The following is a 13610-nucleotide window of genomic DNA, read 5'->3' as shown; positions in this document are numbered from 1 at the left end:
ACTGCCGCGGGGGGGGGGTTTGGAGAAAAACGACAGATTGGACCGGAAATTCGGATCAAAGGTTTAAACCTTTCAATTTTCTCCGTGCAAATGTACCAATCGAAAGGTTGCGTTGCATGTATAGTTAACAGTCAACGGTGCAATTACGATTAAGGATACAACTTTCTAATGTGTTTGAGGCTCGAAAGTATCTGTCTTGCAAAAAAATAGCATGCTAATAAGCACATAGGGCAAAAAAATATTGTCATTTAATTAAACCCCGTTAGCATTTAGTTGACGCCGACATGCGCAGAACACCAACTTGTCTCAAGGCATGAATCAGTCCCTGTGTGTTTTTTCTTCAGGAAACCCTGGGGAATATAGAGCTGGTAGTTGTATTACCCCAGAAGTCAAGCTTTATGGGCTTTGTAAACAGAGTATACCATCGATAGTACGCATTTTATTTACGTAAGTTATCCTATTGCTAACTCAGCAAGGCGATTCCTATTTTTAAAATCCCAAGGCAGCATTTCATTTCCACGTCCGCTTGGTGTCGCTGCACAAACAGCCTATAGATTGTTTTTACATTTAAAAAAAAGGATGAAAGGGAAACTTCACGAGCGGAATATGGTCGTTTTCATTTTCTAGACTCTTTAGCCAATATATCCACCCAATGTGCTATCCTCCTCTTTTTTTGTTACATTTCCTCCCTGGTGCATCTCACAGTGCGTTGTTGTTTCTTCTTAATAATATCAATTTCATATAAAACATTCGGTGATTCACGTAATGGCACCCACGGGGACGCAAACGGAAAACCCAGCTTCGAATGAGCTGGTATTTCGCAAAACCTAAAACACACCAACCCAGCAAAATATTTGTGAAACCCATAAAAAAACTAAATTGAAATTATTAATGTAGCCTAAATACAATGTAAATGTCTTTAAAAATATCAAGCGTTCCATAGCCTAAATAATACACTTAATTTTCCATTTAGTTCTTTTCGCCATGATTCTGTTTTTATCTAAAACATCGTATTTGTCGAAACCGGTTTCATTCTTTCAACGAATGGTTGGGAAATGCTATTCAAACTATTATTGTATGAGTGTGTCAAAGCTTGTGCTAATTCAAACAGCCGAAGTTTCGGGAAGGTCATTTCATTTAAATTCTCATGTGAACCTGCCAGCCCCTCCCTCGGCATTACATGTACATGCCATGCAGCCGGTCTGATCTCCGGTTGCTTGATCCATAATGACCGCGACGCCCAGCATGTCGGCGGACGGGAGCTCTGCGATGGTAACGCTGGTTGAGCCGAGGATGAGGAGCTTGGAAGAGAGGATCGGGACTTTCCGTGACTGGCCGAGTGATGCCCCGGTTACCGCAATCGAGCTTGCCAAAGCTGGGTTTTACTTTATTGGGCCCGGGGATAAGGTGCGATGTTTCTATTGTGGTGGAGTGTTGAGATACTGGGTTCGCGGTGACACCCCACTGGGTGAACATAAGAAGCACTTTCCGACATGCGGCTTTACACTGGGCAGAAACGTGGGAGAGATTCAGAATTTTTCTGAACGGGGTGCTGCTGACGGCGTGGACGGTCAGCTGGTCAGTCAGCTGCAGAGGATGACCGTGGATGACCAGGCTATCCTGGGACAGGCAGCGTACCCAGACATGGGGGCGGAGGAGTCGCGGGTTACTACTTTTCAGAACTGGCCCACCGATTCCTCGGCCCAACCGGACGTTCTGGCAAGAGCTGGTTTCTTCTACACCGGTACGCCTACACACCTTCAACCAAGGTTGCGAACTCACACGCATCTGACGTGACACTCACGCTTTCTGACTCCCACGCTCACGCAAGAAATCCTACGGTAGATCTATATTATTCCATTATAAACCTAAAGTGAACTGCACTAAAAGCGTTTGGCTAGTTTGCAAACTATGCAGAGTATTTACAAGGTAATAAAGCACTTGCATAAGCCTACATGTAAATGCGTGTGCAGACTTGACTCGAATTGAAAATTTCACGCCAGCCAGCTGACCAAAGTTGGAAACCCAGTTCAACTGCTTGCACTGTCCAGATGCTACTTGAGTCATTTTTTTTTTCATTTTTGAGCACTGAACGTTTACGGATTTGGAGTTTTACAGTAATACAGGTGCCGGATCATGTGATTTAGTAGATAACATATAACAGTATGTCATGTCTGCATAGTTATAATACAGCAATATTATGGCGTTGCACTAGTATGGACAATAACGAGCAGTCATGGGGTTTGGGATGGAAAAAGCCTGCTATACCCACGCTTTGACCTTTTTATTCTCTCACAGAGAGAAATTATCATTTTTGTTCCGGTTGCCCAGTGTATCTTTGTATTGAGAGAGAGCCTAGTGAAATCCACATTATGACCGCTGTTAGCTTCATTATAATGGAAAAAATAAATGTTAATAGTGGTGCGAATTGTCGTAAAAGCTGTCGGAAATATTGTACACACAAGAAATAGATTGCAAAGAATTTTTTTTTCTAAAAACTCATTGCTTATGTTTACTTACAGGAATATGACAACCCCCCCCCCCCCCCCCCCCCCCGCCGTGTATTTAAATTTGGACCTTTGAGTACATCGGGAAAATAATTTGCTGGTTGCTTCCTGTAGGTGTTAGTGACTCATGTTGTGAGTGAAAGATGCGCACGCTGAAAACCATCAGGCAACTGTATCCCTCACAGGACACGGTGACAATGTGAAGTGCTTCTACTGTGATGGAGGCCTGAGGAACTGGGAGCCTGGGGACGATCCGTGGCAGGAGCACGCCAAGTGGTTTCCACGGTAACAGATACAGGCTTGCGCGTGTCACAGTGATGCTGACGCTGCTGGTCCTGGATCAGTGAAGCTGAGGCTCTTGCTCTCCGAATGGCCTCCTTTCGTTTGTAAATTTCTTATGTTCTCCCTCGTTATCATTTCTTATGCAATTGGCGCAAGTCTTAGGTTCAATAAATGCAATGAAATTGGTAGCGTGTCATAACCTAACAAGTCGACAAATAACTGAAAATGAAAGGTACATTCTCAAATTATGCAGGCTAAATCTATGGTCGAGTATTTTTTTAATAATATCTCTAGCAGTCACGTGGATTTTTAACGGTGTTTCTGTGGCATAACCCCCCCCCCCTCTCCCACCACCACCTTTAGATGCGAGTTTCTGCTTCAGGCTAGAGGACGCGAATACGTCAGCAGCGTACAAGAGTCATACTTCAGTATAAGTGAAACTCTGGTGAGAAGCCCATCCTATTGATCCTAAACCTATTGATAATGTGTAAAAATTCATATGTTCTTAAATAAAAGTGTTTTATTTTTTATCTCTCTAGAGTGCATCTCCGATATCTACTGCAAGAGACCTCAATTCCGGACATGGTGAGCAACTCATCTTATCTAGAACAACAAGGACAACAACTATAATACACTACTACTTAATAATTATTCTTTCTATCTATCTATCTATCTATCTATCTATCTATCTATCTATCTATCTATCTATCTATCACTGGCAGTATTTAGTAAATCCGTTTTAGTTTTGGATTCAAACTTGCTTATAAAAAACAAAATCCAGCTTAATTCATATCCAAAAGCTGCACGCTAAATACAAACATGGCTGCCTTAGTAAGGAGGCGAATGATTTAAAGCAGCCCTTTAATCATGCTGCAGGGAAACGGTGGCCACCGCGGTTTTTACAGTGCGGTTAAGATACCCCTAGTGCCGCTATACTCTGTTAGAGCCGCTTGCTAGTGGAGATGTAATTTACACGCACGCCGTGTGACGATGACGTAATCACGCCCCAGGGCTCTACGCTCCCATTTTGTTCAATTTGTCCGCCTTTCAGGCACTGAAATTCACCTCGGACAGGCCTGTTGGCAGGCGTGCTAGCACGGGAAAAGTAAGCCTGGCTGGTTCAAAGGTTGTACCTCTTTTTCCTCAAAGACTAACCACTTCGTGACACTGGGTCGTATCTGGACTGAGCTTTTACTTACTTAACAGACACATTTATCCAAAGTGACATATAATTGAGAAAGCCGGGTCAGACAGTCCCTGGAGTAATTGAGGTCAAAGCCCTTTGTTGCAAGGCACAGCGGTGAGACCATTTCACTGATGACAGAATTTGAACCAGCAACCTTCACGGCCCCAGTGAAAAGCACATCTTTGTGTCCTGCTCGGTTTTTGCACTACTTGATTAGTCACTGGATATTTTTCGGGATCATAAAACAGCACTGCTCTTATGGGCATAAACATTTTACTTGCTTGCATGTTGTTGAGAATAAAATGAGTGAAAGGTACCATTCACAGAATGAACTCAGTGTAGCCGTCCGTAATCTTTGGAGCAGTTCACAAAGGTGGTTTTTAATTCTGAAAGCCACAATGTAACTCAGAATTTGTATCAAAGTTGCATTAAACATCAAATGACACGTTATCATTTGATATTTGTAGTTGAGCATTTTTATTGCTTTCAAGTATTATTAATGATATTCTGCAGTATTTTTCTGAGCGTTAAGGTCTAGCTTCAGACTTGCCCACCTTTGTATGTTGTGTCCTCTGATTGGCAGATACACTGACCTATCAGGGTTCCTCTGCAGCCTTGATGACCCCAGTCATCCACACAGTGCTACAGATGGGGTTCGATGCCAATCTAGTGGAGAGTCTGGTTCAAACCAAGTATCTGCTGACAGGTACCTGCTACACCTCGGTGTCCGACCTGGTGGCAGATGTGCTGCAGGCAGAAGAGGATGGGAGGAGATCCCAGCAGGCCAGAGGTACATCCTGTCTGCCAGCATCGCAGATTTGCATGAGCATTGCAGTATGTAGCTTTGGAGAAATTGGACCTAATCATCACTTCCTCTGCTGAAATTAGTCACATGCAGCTCCGTGACCGTTGATCTTATTGGCTGCCTCATAAAACATCCCACCACTCAATTCCTGTTGTGGTGAAAATCATGCAATATTGCGTTTCATTCCTGCTTTGTACTAAGCCTCATTACCCCGAAGCATTTGCGCTAATTCTCTGGTGGCATCCCGTCCAGCATACGTAAGGTCAAACATGCTGAGATACTAACCACTGCGGTGAATTATTTTGATGTTTGACGCAAAGTGCACAAGTGCATGTGAGGAACCCAAGTGTGCAGGGATTTCTTGAATGCAATGGGACACACTTGATATCTGAAGAGGTAAATAAGAGAGATGCTACAGCTATCTTGTCATTTGTATGGCTCGTGTGGGGTGTCCTTCACTCTAGCCTAGGCTATGTAAACATTCGTTATACAGCTTTGCACACGTACACTGAAATGTTTTCAGACTCGTTGGGTTCTGTTAAGCTGGCAGACTTCCTCATGTTAGGTGTAAACATTAGTCTTTTACTGATGTGGTACATTGTTTTCTACATACTTAGCCAAAGACTGTTTCCATGAAGTAATTGCCAAAGTGTGGATAAAGTGCAAGTCAAGCGTGCTGCACTTGGCTTACCTGAGGATCGGGACACCCTTGAACACTTGTGCTAAGTGCACCAAGTGTGTACGTGTGGGCGAAGTAGGATACACAGTACAGAGTCTGTGTTTTAGTTCAGGCCAAAACTGCAGTATTAGAGGTCAGTGCTTTGCTCTATCACTGCATTCTGATGTTATTCCCTGTTTATATCTGGAACATGCATGTACAGTAAAATCCCGTTACAGTGGAGTCGCTTATAACGGAATATCGTCTATAACGGACGAGGTCCGCTGGTCCCGGCCGTGCGCCTTTGAGAACATGCAGAAAAAGCATCGGATATAGCTGACTCGCTTAATCGAAACAAAAAAGGAAACACAAGTGGATATTGTACGTGACTCTGGTATAAGTAAATCCACGGTCGGTGTCATCCGGACTAACTGTCAGAAGTGCAAGACGTCTTTGCAGTTTGAGAAATGACAGATTATTTTTCTTCCCAGTAATCTGCGTACCATACGACATGCTGCTTTAGAACATCTCTTAGTGTAGGGTATTAGAATGCCTCGTCATTTGATATGCGTTTGTTCACTACAGTAGTAAGAAAAGACGATGTGTGTGTGTGACATAAAATGATTTTCGCTGAGTCGCAATAGGTGAAATACGGTAAATTAAAGTTGTATCACTACCTTTCTGGGGTGTGGCATCAGTAAATGGTGTCCTGGGCAACTCTGGATATAACAGACTGTTTTGCCAGGTCTCTTGAAGTCCCATATAATTGGATTTTACTGGATTTGTCTTGGTTTTCCAGATCCTGGGGTGAATCAAGGACGTAGCGCTGGACGGGAGAGGATTCAGACCCAGGCCAGAGATAAAGGTTTGGAACCTTGAACCTTCTGTCACATGCAGCCACTTTTTAATAACTTGTGTGCCGTGATCAGACTGGGAATGGGAGTGTCAATGAGATCAAAGACTGGGGTTTTGACGCTTACTAGTACAAATTGATGCTTCAAAAACGTGCAACTCAAATATTTGTGACCTAGGAGAGGGAGTCAGTTTTTCCTGCTGGGATCCATTATATTGATGTAGCCTTTTTATAGAATAGAAAAGTGGAATCTTAAAAAAAACAAAACAATATTGGTGACATCACTACATGGAAGGAGGAGTGCTGTTGAGTTGAGTGTATCAGGTTGGAGGTGCAACTTTAAATTTCTCATAAAGTGCCCCCTTGTGGCTGCATGTTACCAGCAGCGGGGGAGCTGAGCGCCGAGGAGCAGCTGAGACAGCTGCAGGAGGAGCGCACCTGCAAGGTCTGCATGGACAAGCTGGTGTCTATGGTCTTCATACCCTGTGGACACCTTGTGGTCTGCACGGACTGCGCAGCCAGTCTGCGAAACTGCCCCATCTGCCGTGCCATCATCCGGGGCAGCGTCCGCGCATTTATGACCTGACGGGCCTTTCCAGGTATGACGTACTCCCCCCTCCACTCCAAGTCATCTTCTGAACCCTGACCCTAATGCCACATGTGGGCGCTTCTCAGGAAGGCAGTACCAGGGTCATCACCAGGTTAGTTGCTCGTGGGAGTTTTACTTGCACAAAAAAAAAAAATGTTTTGAGGGCAGACGGAAAAATGATTGGTTCAGAGAGAACCAATCAGATTGTAGAGGAGGTGGGACCAAGACTTCTGATTGGTTGGACCCATCACCTCTACTTTCTGATTGGTTCAGAGATAACCAATCATTTTTCCTTCTGTCCTCAGAACATTTTTTCCGTAAGCAAAAGTCCCATGAGCTATATGCACTACCTCTTTAACCTTCTTTGTAACTTTCTTTCTTAGTACTACCTTCGTATTTATCCCACATGCATTGTTAAGAGTGGTTACATGCTAATTTTGACAGAGATGACCTTAAATGTTAGTGGCTGCTTCACTGCATTAGAGAACATTCTAGGAATTCTTGCCTGAAATCATTAGTAAATGTCATTCTGCAGCCGGCCAGTTTCAGCTCACCCCCGACATTAATAAGAGATATAGAAATAGGCAGCCCATAATAACAGCGAGACCCATTTTCTCACTATCGGAAATCGCCTCACTCAGTAGGACACAGTACATATCAGCGGGAAAGGTGAGTCTGGGAAGGACTGAAATATGACTTTTCTTAACCAGGTGTTGGAACATTTCTGATGAAGAATGAACTCATGGCTAGAAAACAGGAGATGAATTTGAAGGGATTGTTCCACTAACTGGACGCCTGAGCTTCTGATGTGGATCGAACTGTCACATGTTGAGTTTGAGTGTTTCCAGGACACCAGAGAATTCCAGTCTTTCACTCCCCCCCCCCCCCCCCCAAGCATAACAGAAACTAAAATGACCTGCCTGATAATATAGACATTATTTTGTTGCTGAAATCCACATTATATTTATAAACATTACTAAAGTAAATGCACCAATTTATTTTAATTGATGATTTTTTTTGACTGCTAAGGGAAGGTCATTGTACATCAAGCAGGCAAACATGAGAACCCTTTTCAGATTAAAACTAAATGTACACCAGTAAATTAATGAAGACAATACTTTTCTCACTCGGGGATTAATTGACACGAATTTGCACAACACTATATACCCACTAACATCCATTAAACAGCTGAGAAGTATCAGGATTAAAAATGCTATTTTCTAGAAAACTTCTATTTACATTTTCAAACACTTACCATGTTTTTTTTGGGTCAGCGATGCAATGAAGGGCAGGTACAAAATGTCTTTGATTAAATTCACAGACAGTCATCAGTCTAAGATGTTAGACAAGGTAGGGCCCAGAGAAAGCTCAGAGGTAATTCTACAAGAAGGGAACAGGGGGATAATTACATGAATTCAGCAGCATATCGGCTTAAAGGTTCTTATATACCCAGTCAAAAGTGAAATTAGCCTCTTTAAAATACACCTTTCTGACAATTTGCCTACTTCAGTTTGAATGCAAGTAAAACATTTGATACTAAACAATTCAAATATATTTAATGATCAAAATGTAGCACTTGTAAATGATATTTAGAAACATATAATCTACAAAGGAGATGTGTGGGGGGCAAATGCTTGCTCATCATTTTACACCGTATTTATATTTCTAAGCCTGCAAATAAGTGATGATATTCGAGTCATGATTTTGATCACTTCAAAATATTTAAAGTAGGCCTATGTTCTACAAATTCACTTTAAAGAATTAAGACTTAATTCTATGTGGTATATTAATATAACGGTTTTTCCAAAATAATTTGGCTTCTTTTTTCAAATTAATTACAAATACACATTAAATTGCCATCGTAAAACGCTCTAAGGGGCTTGTCGGGCGGGGTCACAGTGCAGGATGGAACATTTAATGACAAGCTAAGTCGGACGCTTTACAAAGACACTTCAATTGTTTAGTGCGAAACGGCATTTCGAAGCACCGTTCGCACCTCTTAAAGAAAAGGCTTTTAAAATACAAAGAAATTAACATGCTTATTTTACATAAGACAAAAGGGAAAAGAAATGTATAAGGCGGCAGTTTTGTAGACAGTCACCACTAGGGGGCAGTTGTGGTTCGTTATAACATGCCATGAAGTGCCTGACCTATTCGTATGGAATTAAAAAAAAGCTCTCGTTTGGTCTCTGTTATACAGCTTCACTAATTTGAGATCAGCGATATTGATACGCGCTGTCACCTAGAACTGATTTTCTTTTAAACAGAAATCAGTTCTTTACTGAAGCATTTATCTCAGTTCAACTGCACCAATAACCACATCATATACAAAGCTACCGCCAGCTATTGTTAAAAAACGCACACCCTAAAATGACATATTGCATTGATCAGTCCACCCCAAACACCTCCCTCCCATACACACAGTATCCCTTTATCATGACCTTTTCTTCTCGCGAGAAATTCTTTTTTAATTGTAAAAAAAGTACGAAACGCAAAGAAAAATACCCAGACAAAATACTGCCGTCAACACGGAATTTCTCAAAAATGAAAATACAATGTGGCAGCTGACACAAATAAGATGTTCTCAGATGTTAAATGGAAAAGATAGAAGAGGGAGCGATTTCATAAACCTTACAGTGCACGGTAATCGCGAATGCTTTAGGTGTGAACGCCAGGGAAGCGGCTGCTTTGTGTGACAGTAATTCTATTTTGACAGCAGCCCTTTATTGCGGAACTGTTTTACTGTCTATTGTATTCTTATTTCCCCTCTGGGCTAGGTATGTGTGCGCGGTGGTTTGAGGCACCGTCAACAATATATCTGAACACAGTTATCTGACATAAAACAGACTCATATCTCAGCCAGACAAATACCCGTTATTTACATCTGCAGATCGGACAAAACAGGATGCACACAGAGACCGCGGCAACGGTGCCTCGGACTACGGCTGGCTTTCTTTTTCGTCCGATTTGAACCACAACTTTTAGCTATTTTTTTAAATCACGCTGCATCTGCCACCATCTAAGGCTCCGTCATCTTTTTAGACAGCTGGACTGAACTTGGAAGTCGAGTCTTTGTAAGCGGTACTCTAGCAGTATTAATAAGCACTGATTGAACGCGTCTAAACAGGCCTTCGGTCTTCTCCGCTGATGTTCCGATACACAGTCCTCTTCCTCCCTTTCGAATCCACTTTGCCACCCCCTCACCAGTGATTCTATGGCCGTCCTGGAGCGGTCAAACTGCTCCTATTTACGTAGACCTGGAAATGGAACGGAAAGACCATTATTTCTGTGACTGGTGGCGCTGCACGGCGCAAAACTGCAGATGCATGGGAATCACTAAGTATCGCGCCGTTGCACATTAAAAACCATGTCCCACAATGTTTACCCCAGGGAAAACAAACACTCTTTTTCTTTTAGGTAACATTTATGAACTGCTGGAAAAGCACATAATTAAAATAATTTCTGCACACTATGGGAAAATCAATGTAACATGTTTTCTCAGTTTTTTTTAAAGCTTTTTTTTTTTTTAAATACAGAGATAAGAAAATCTTTAACACAGTCTTTTGTTTTTGTACAAAAAGGCCAGGATGTTCTAAAGAACCACAGATGGTCCTAATTAATTATTGTAATAAATAACCATTTTTGCATAAAAGACTTAGTTACACGAAACAGCATATTAACGGTGAGACTGAATTAAACTAAACCTTTTGGGGATACAGGACAGGCGTGTAAACCATGCATACGCATCGTTTAGAGGTTCACGGCCACGTGGTGTTATTTGTACTAGCAAACTGCGCCCCTATCTCAACATTATGAAAGCATATAACTTGTAATTGCGGGTGAGGCAACCTTTTAATTATTTAGACAACTGCGGGAACACAAGATACTCATTTCCGGCAGGCATAATCAAAGACGGCCAACGCTTGCAGTTTTATTTTTCTCTTAATATTATCCACGGGGAACCACACCCGACGCCTGTCATTCATAGCTGTATCGCCTTGGCAGCTCGGCACCACTCCACCCTCTACTGGGGGTGAGGAAAGCAAGCTAGGGGTCCGTTTGTTCCAGCTAAAATTCTAGATTTAATTTGAGTGAGACAATGAAATCTCCAAAACACCATGAAACACAAACACAAACACACACACACACACACACACACACACACACACACACACACACACACACACACACACACACACACACACACACACACACACACACACACACTGGCACGCGCGTGGGTACTTACAGGTACGTGGGCTTTAGCAGGACATGAGACGGTTTCTCATTGACATGGTAGAGGGGAAAGGGGTCAAAGCCACCGATAAAATCAACTGGAACCAAAACAAATTTCAAATGGGGGGAGAAAAAAAAATTAAAAACCAAAATGAGCGTAACTGAAGACAAAAATGATGATTCACAACGACCAGCATAATAACCATACAAGAACTGGGGGAGAAAAAAAATAAAGTTTACCGTGTGAGATGTTTTTGGGACAGGGAGGTGAAGAGTTGAGACAGCTGTTTAAAATGTGCATTTTTAATGAAGTGCTCAGTTTACCAAGTGCGTAATGCTGTTTATGTTGCAGAAAGCGGAAAATAGGTGTAATTGTACATCTGTTATTTGCGGAAATGAAAAACAATTTTCCAATGTCCTGGTTGTTTTGTTCTGTGTGTGTATGCAGAGGATCGATAGCTGAAACGAAGACAGGTCCCTCATTAACGCAGTGGATGACGTAACACCCCCTCCCCGTTTCCTTCACGTAGTGAGCGAGTATAAACCTGTTATTCTGAAGAGACGCCTGGGAACCACAAACTCAGCTGAATACAGCGGAGACATACTGCTCGTCACAAATTAACAGGCGGACCATGCTCTCTTCCGCTGTGCTATTTTCTCCCCCAGACGGTGGTGTTTAATCACTTCGTGGACGTTCAGGAATACTGTCAAATCAACACCATTCCCATTAACAGCGCCGATTCAGCAGGGATCGGTACGAAAAACACACAGGTTTATTTCTGGGATCTGCGTTTTTTTTTTTGCCGTAAGACACGCCGCTGCCTGCCTGCTACCTGACCTCGAAGACGTGCATTCAGTATCGTTAGGGTTCACCCGAGATGCTCCAGTATAGCAGATGAATCATTATTATTGCTCACTGAGGTACCGAAGCCCCCTTTCAGCACAGTGAGTCACTCCTGATTTCAGATATGCTTTAAGTGAGGCTTTTCTGGCTTACGGTTTGAAAACACCACACCAGACCGACCAGTTACTTTGTGTTTGTTGTGGGGATGTACTAGAAAACAGACCTCTACTTAAGTGGTGTCCAGAGGTTTCCCCACAACGTGACCCAACACAAGTTACGGACGGTTGTACAATTACGGTGACTGGTCATTAGGGGGCGCCTCTATAAAATGTGCTGAAACGTGCACGTTCAAATCACATCTATACTCAATCGGTTTTCCATCCTTTACCTGGAGACACATTTGTGTTCCCTCCAGTCTGGGATAAAAACCTGGAGTGATGCCTGTATACCCTAACACTGAAGATTCCCAATTAATATCTTTTACAGAAGTGCTCAGTCTCGCTCACCCCGTACAGTCTGGAATCCAAGCGATCCGATCAAACTGCAGCAGTCATACCGTGTGAAGACTTCGGGATTAAGGGGCTCTTAAGAAGACTGGATCCTAATGAGGCAGCAAATGTAGTTCATCTCATTACTACCTATAGTTGTCATTAACGATAACGAGGGAAGGATGGATTCAGGTGAACATGAAAAGCAAAATCAGCCGGTTAACCCCCTTCTCTTTGCCCAGGAAAGACACGAAACTAATTAATCCCTTTCATTTGGCAGCAGATTATGTTTAGAGCTCCAGTAGAGAGTTTAATGTGGCTTTTCTGATGAAAACCAAACACGGCAAGTCCGACTTGAACCCAAACCTGACAAACACAGAAAGCGCTGTTACGCAATCAGGTGAACGAAGGGACATTAGTTTGAAATACGCAACGGACCCAGGAATGCTTTTTTCCCGATGTGTTTAACGTCTCTGCTTTTAATTTTTAATACCTTCCTTTAATAATTTGTACAGAGCAAGATACAGATTTAAAATGCCGGGTGTTTCCTCCCCCTGCAGGCTCAGTGCAGCTCAAGGGGGTACACGGTGGTGCTGGATCAAAGGGATCTGGCAGCTTTTAAGAAGCGTCTTCGAGGAACCGCCGGGGGGGTCGTGCTGTTCGCGGCGCCGGCTTTCAGTCCACGTTTCCACGTCTCTTTTGATTCCCAACACTCGCTCTCGCAAAGCGTATTAGGCATGAAGCGGATACCTGTTTAACCGGGCTAATTGGACAGGGCGGTTTAAAGCGGGGGAACCGGCTGCCCTCGCAGGTGGGGTCGCCGGAGCGATCGGACACCGTCCTTGCCCGGAGAAGCGCTAAAGCCACGGCTTCGGACGCGCGGAGCCCCAGTACCCACCTCTGAAGAAATCCACTATGTGACCATCAAGCCGTAAAATGGGAGATTACATGACGATATCAAGCTCATTCGAGCGGAACAGCTTCCATTAAACCATCAAAGAGGCTGTGTGTAATTATGATTAAAACAGTGCCCAAACTATTAACAGGACTCTGCAATTATCATTCTACATTGTTATACGTTCATAGGTACAATTAACTATTAAATCTTTAAATAAAAATGAATGTGCGGCTCTCTTGCTGTACGTAGTTTTATATCGATACA

The 13610-nt window shown here is 42.9% G+C and overlaps 2 protein-coding genes across 6 annotated transcripts in view; one reads left to right on the top strand and one right to left on the bottom strand.

Moving 5' to 3' along the window:
* Positions 1-85: 85 nt before the first annotated feature.
* birc7 (baculoviral IAP repeat containing 7) lies at positions 86-7876 on the top strand. Of its 5 annotated transcripts, XM_048983657.1 has the most exons (9): positions 86-1744; positions 2693-2792; positions 3153-3234; positions 3329-3374; positions 4559-4765; positions 6238-6303; positions 6675-6890; positions 6967-6992; positions 7591-7876. In XM_048983657.1, the coding sequence occupies exons 1-7, from the start codon at positions 1228-1230 to the stop codon at positions 6875-6877; spliced, it is 1221 nt and encodes a 406-aa protein (XP_048839614.1). In that variant the 5' UTR covers positions 86-1227; the 3' UTR covers positions 6878-6890; positions 6967-6992; positions 7591-7876. The 5 variants fall into 5 exon arrangements, with proteins under 5 accessions (XP_048839614.1, XP_048839617.1, XP_048839616.1 ...); XM_048983660.1 differs by lacking the exon at positions 6967-6992 and having other exon boundaries at positions 4682-4765; XM_048983659.1 differs by lacking the exon at positions 6967-6992 and having other exon boundaries at positions 4589-4765.
* LOC125712992 (sodium/potassium-transporting ATPase subunit beta-1-interacting protein 4-like) overlaps positions 7858-13610 on the bottom strand; it is a 24615-nt gene continuing 18862 nt past the window's right edge. The window contains 2 exon segments of the mRNA XM_048983661.1: positions 7858-10137; positions 11130-11214. Coding sequence (XP_048839618.1) covers positions 10128-10137; positions 11130-11214 — 95 coding nt within the window. The 3' untranslated portion in view covers positions 7858-10127.

The sequence above is a fragment of the Brienomyrus brachyistius genome, chromosome 18 (assembly GCF_023856365.1).
Source record: "Brienomyrus brachyistius isolate T26 chromosome 18, BBRACH_0.4, whole genome shotgun sequence".
NCBI lineage: Eukaryota > Metazoa > Chordata > Actinopteri > Osteoglossiformes > Mormyridae > Brienomyrus > Brienomyrus brachyistius.
This window is presented reverse-complemented; position numbering and strand designations above follow the sequence as displayed.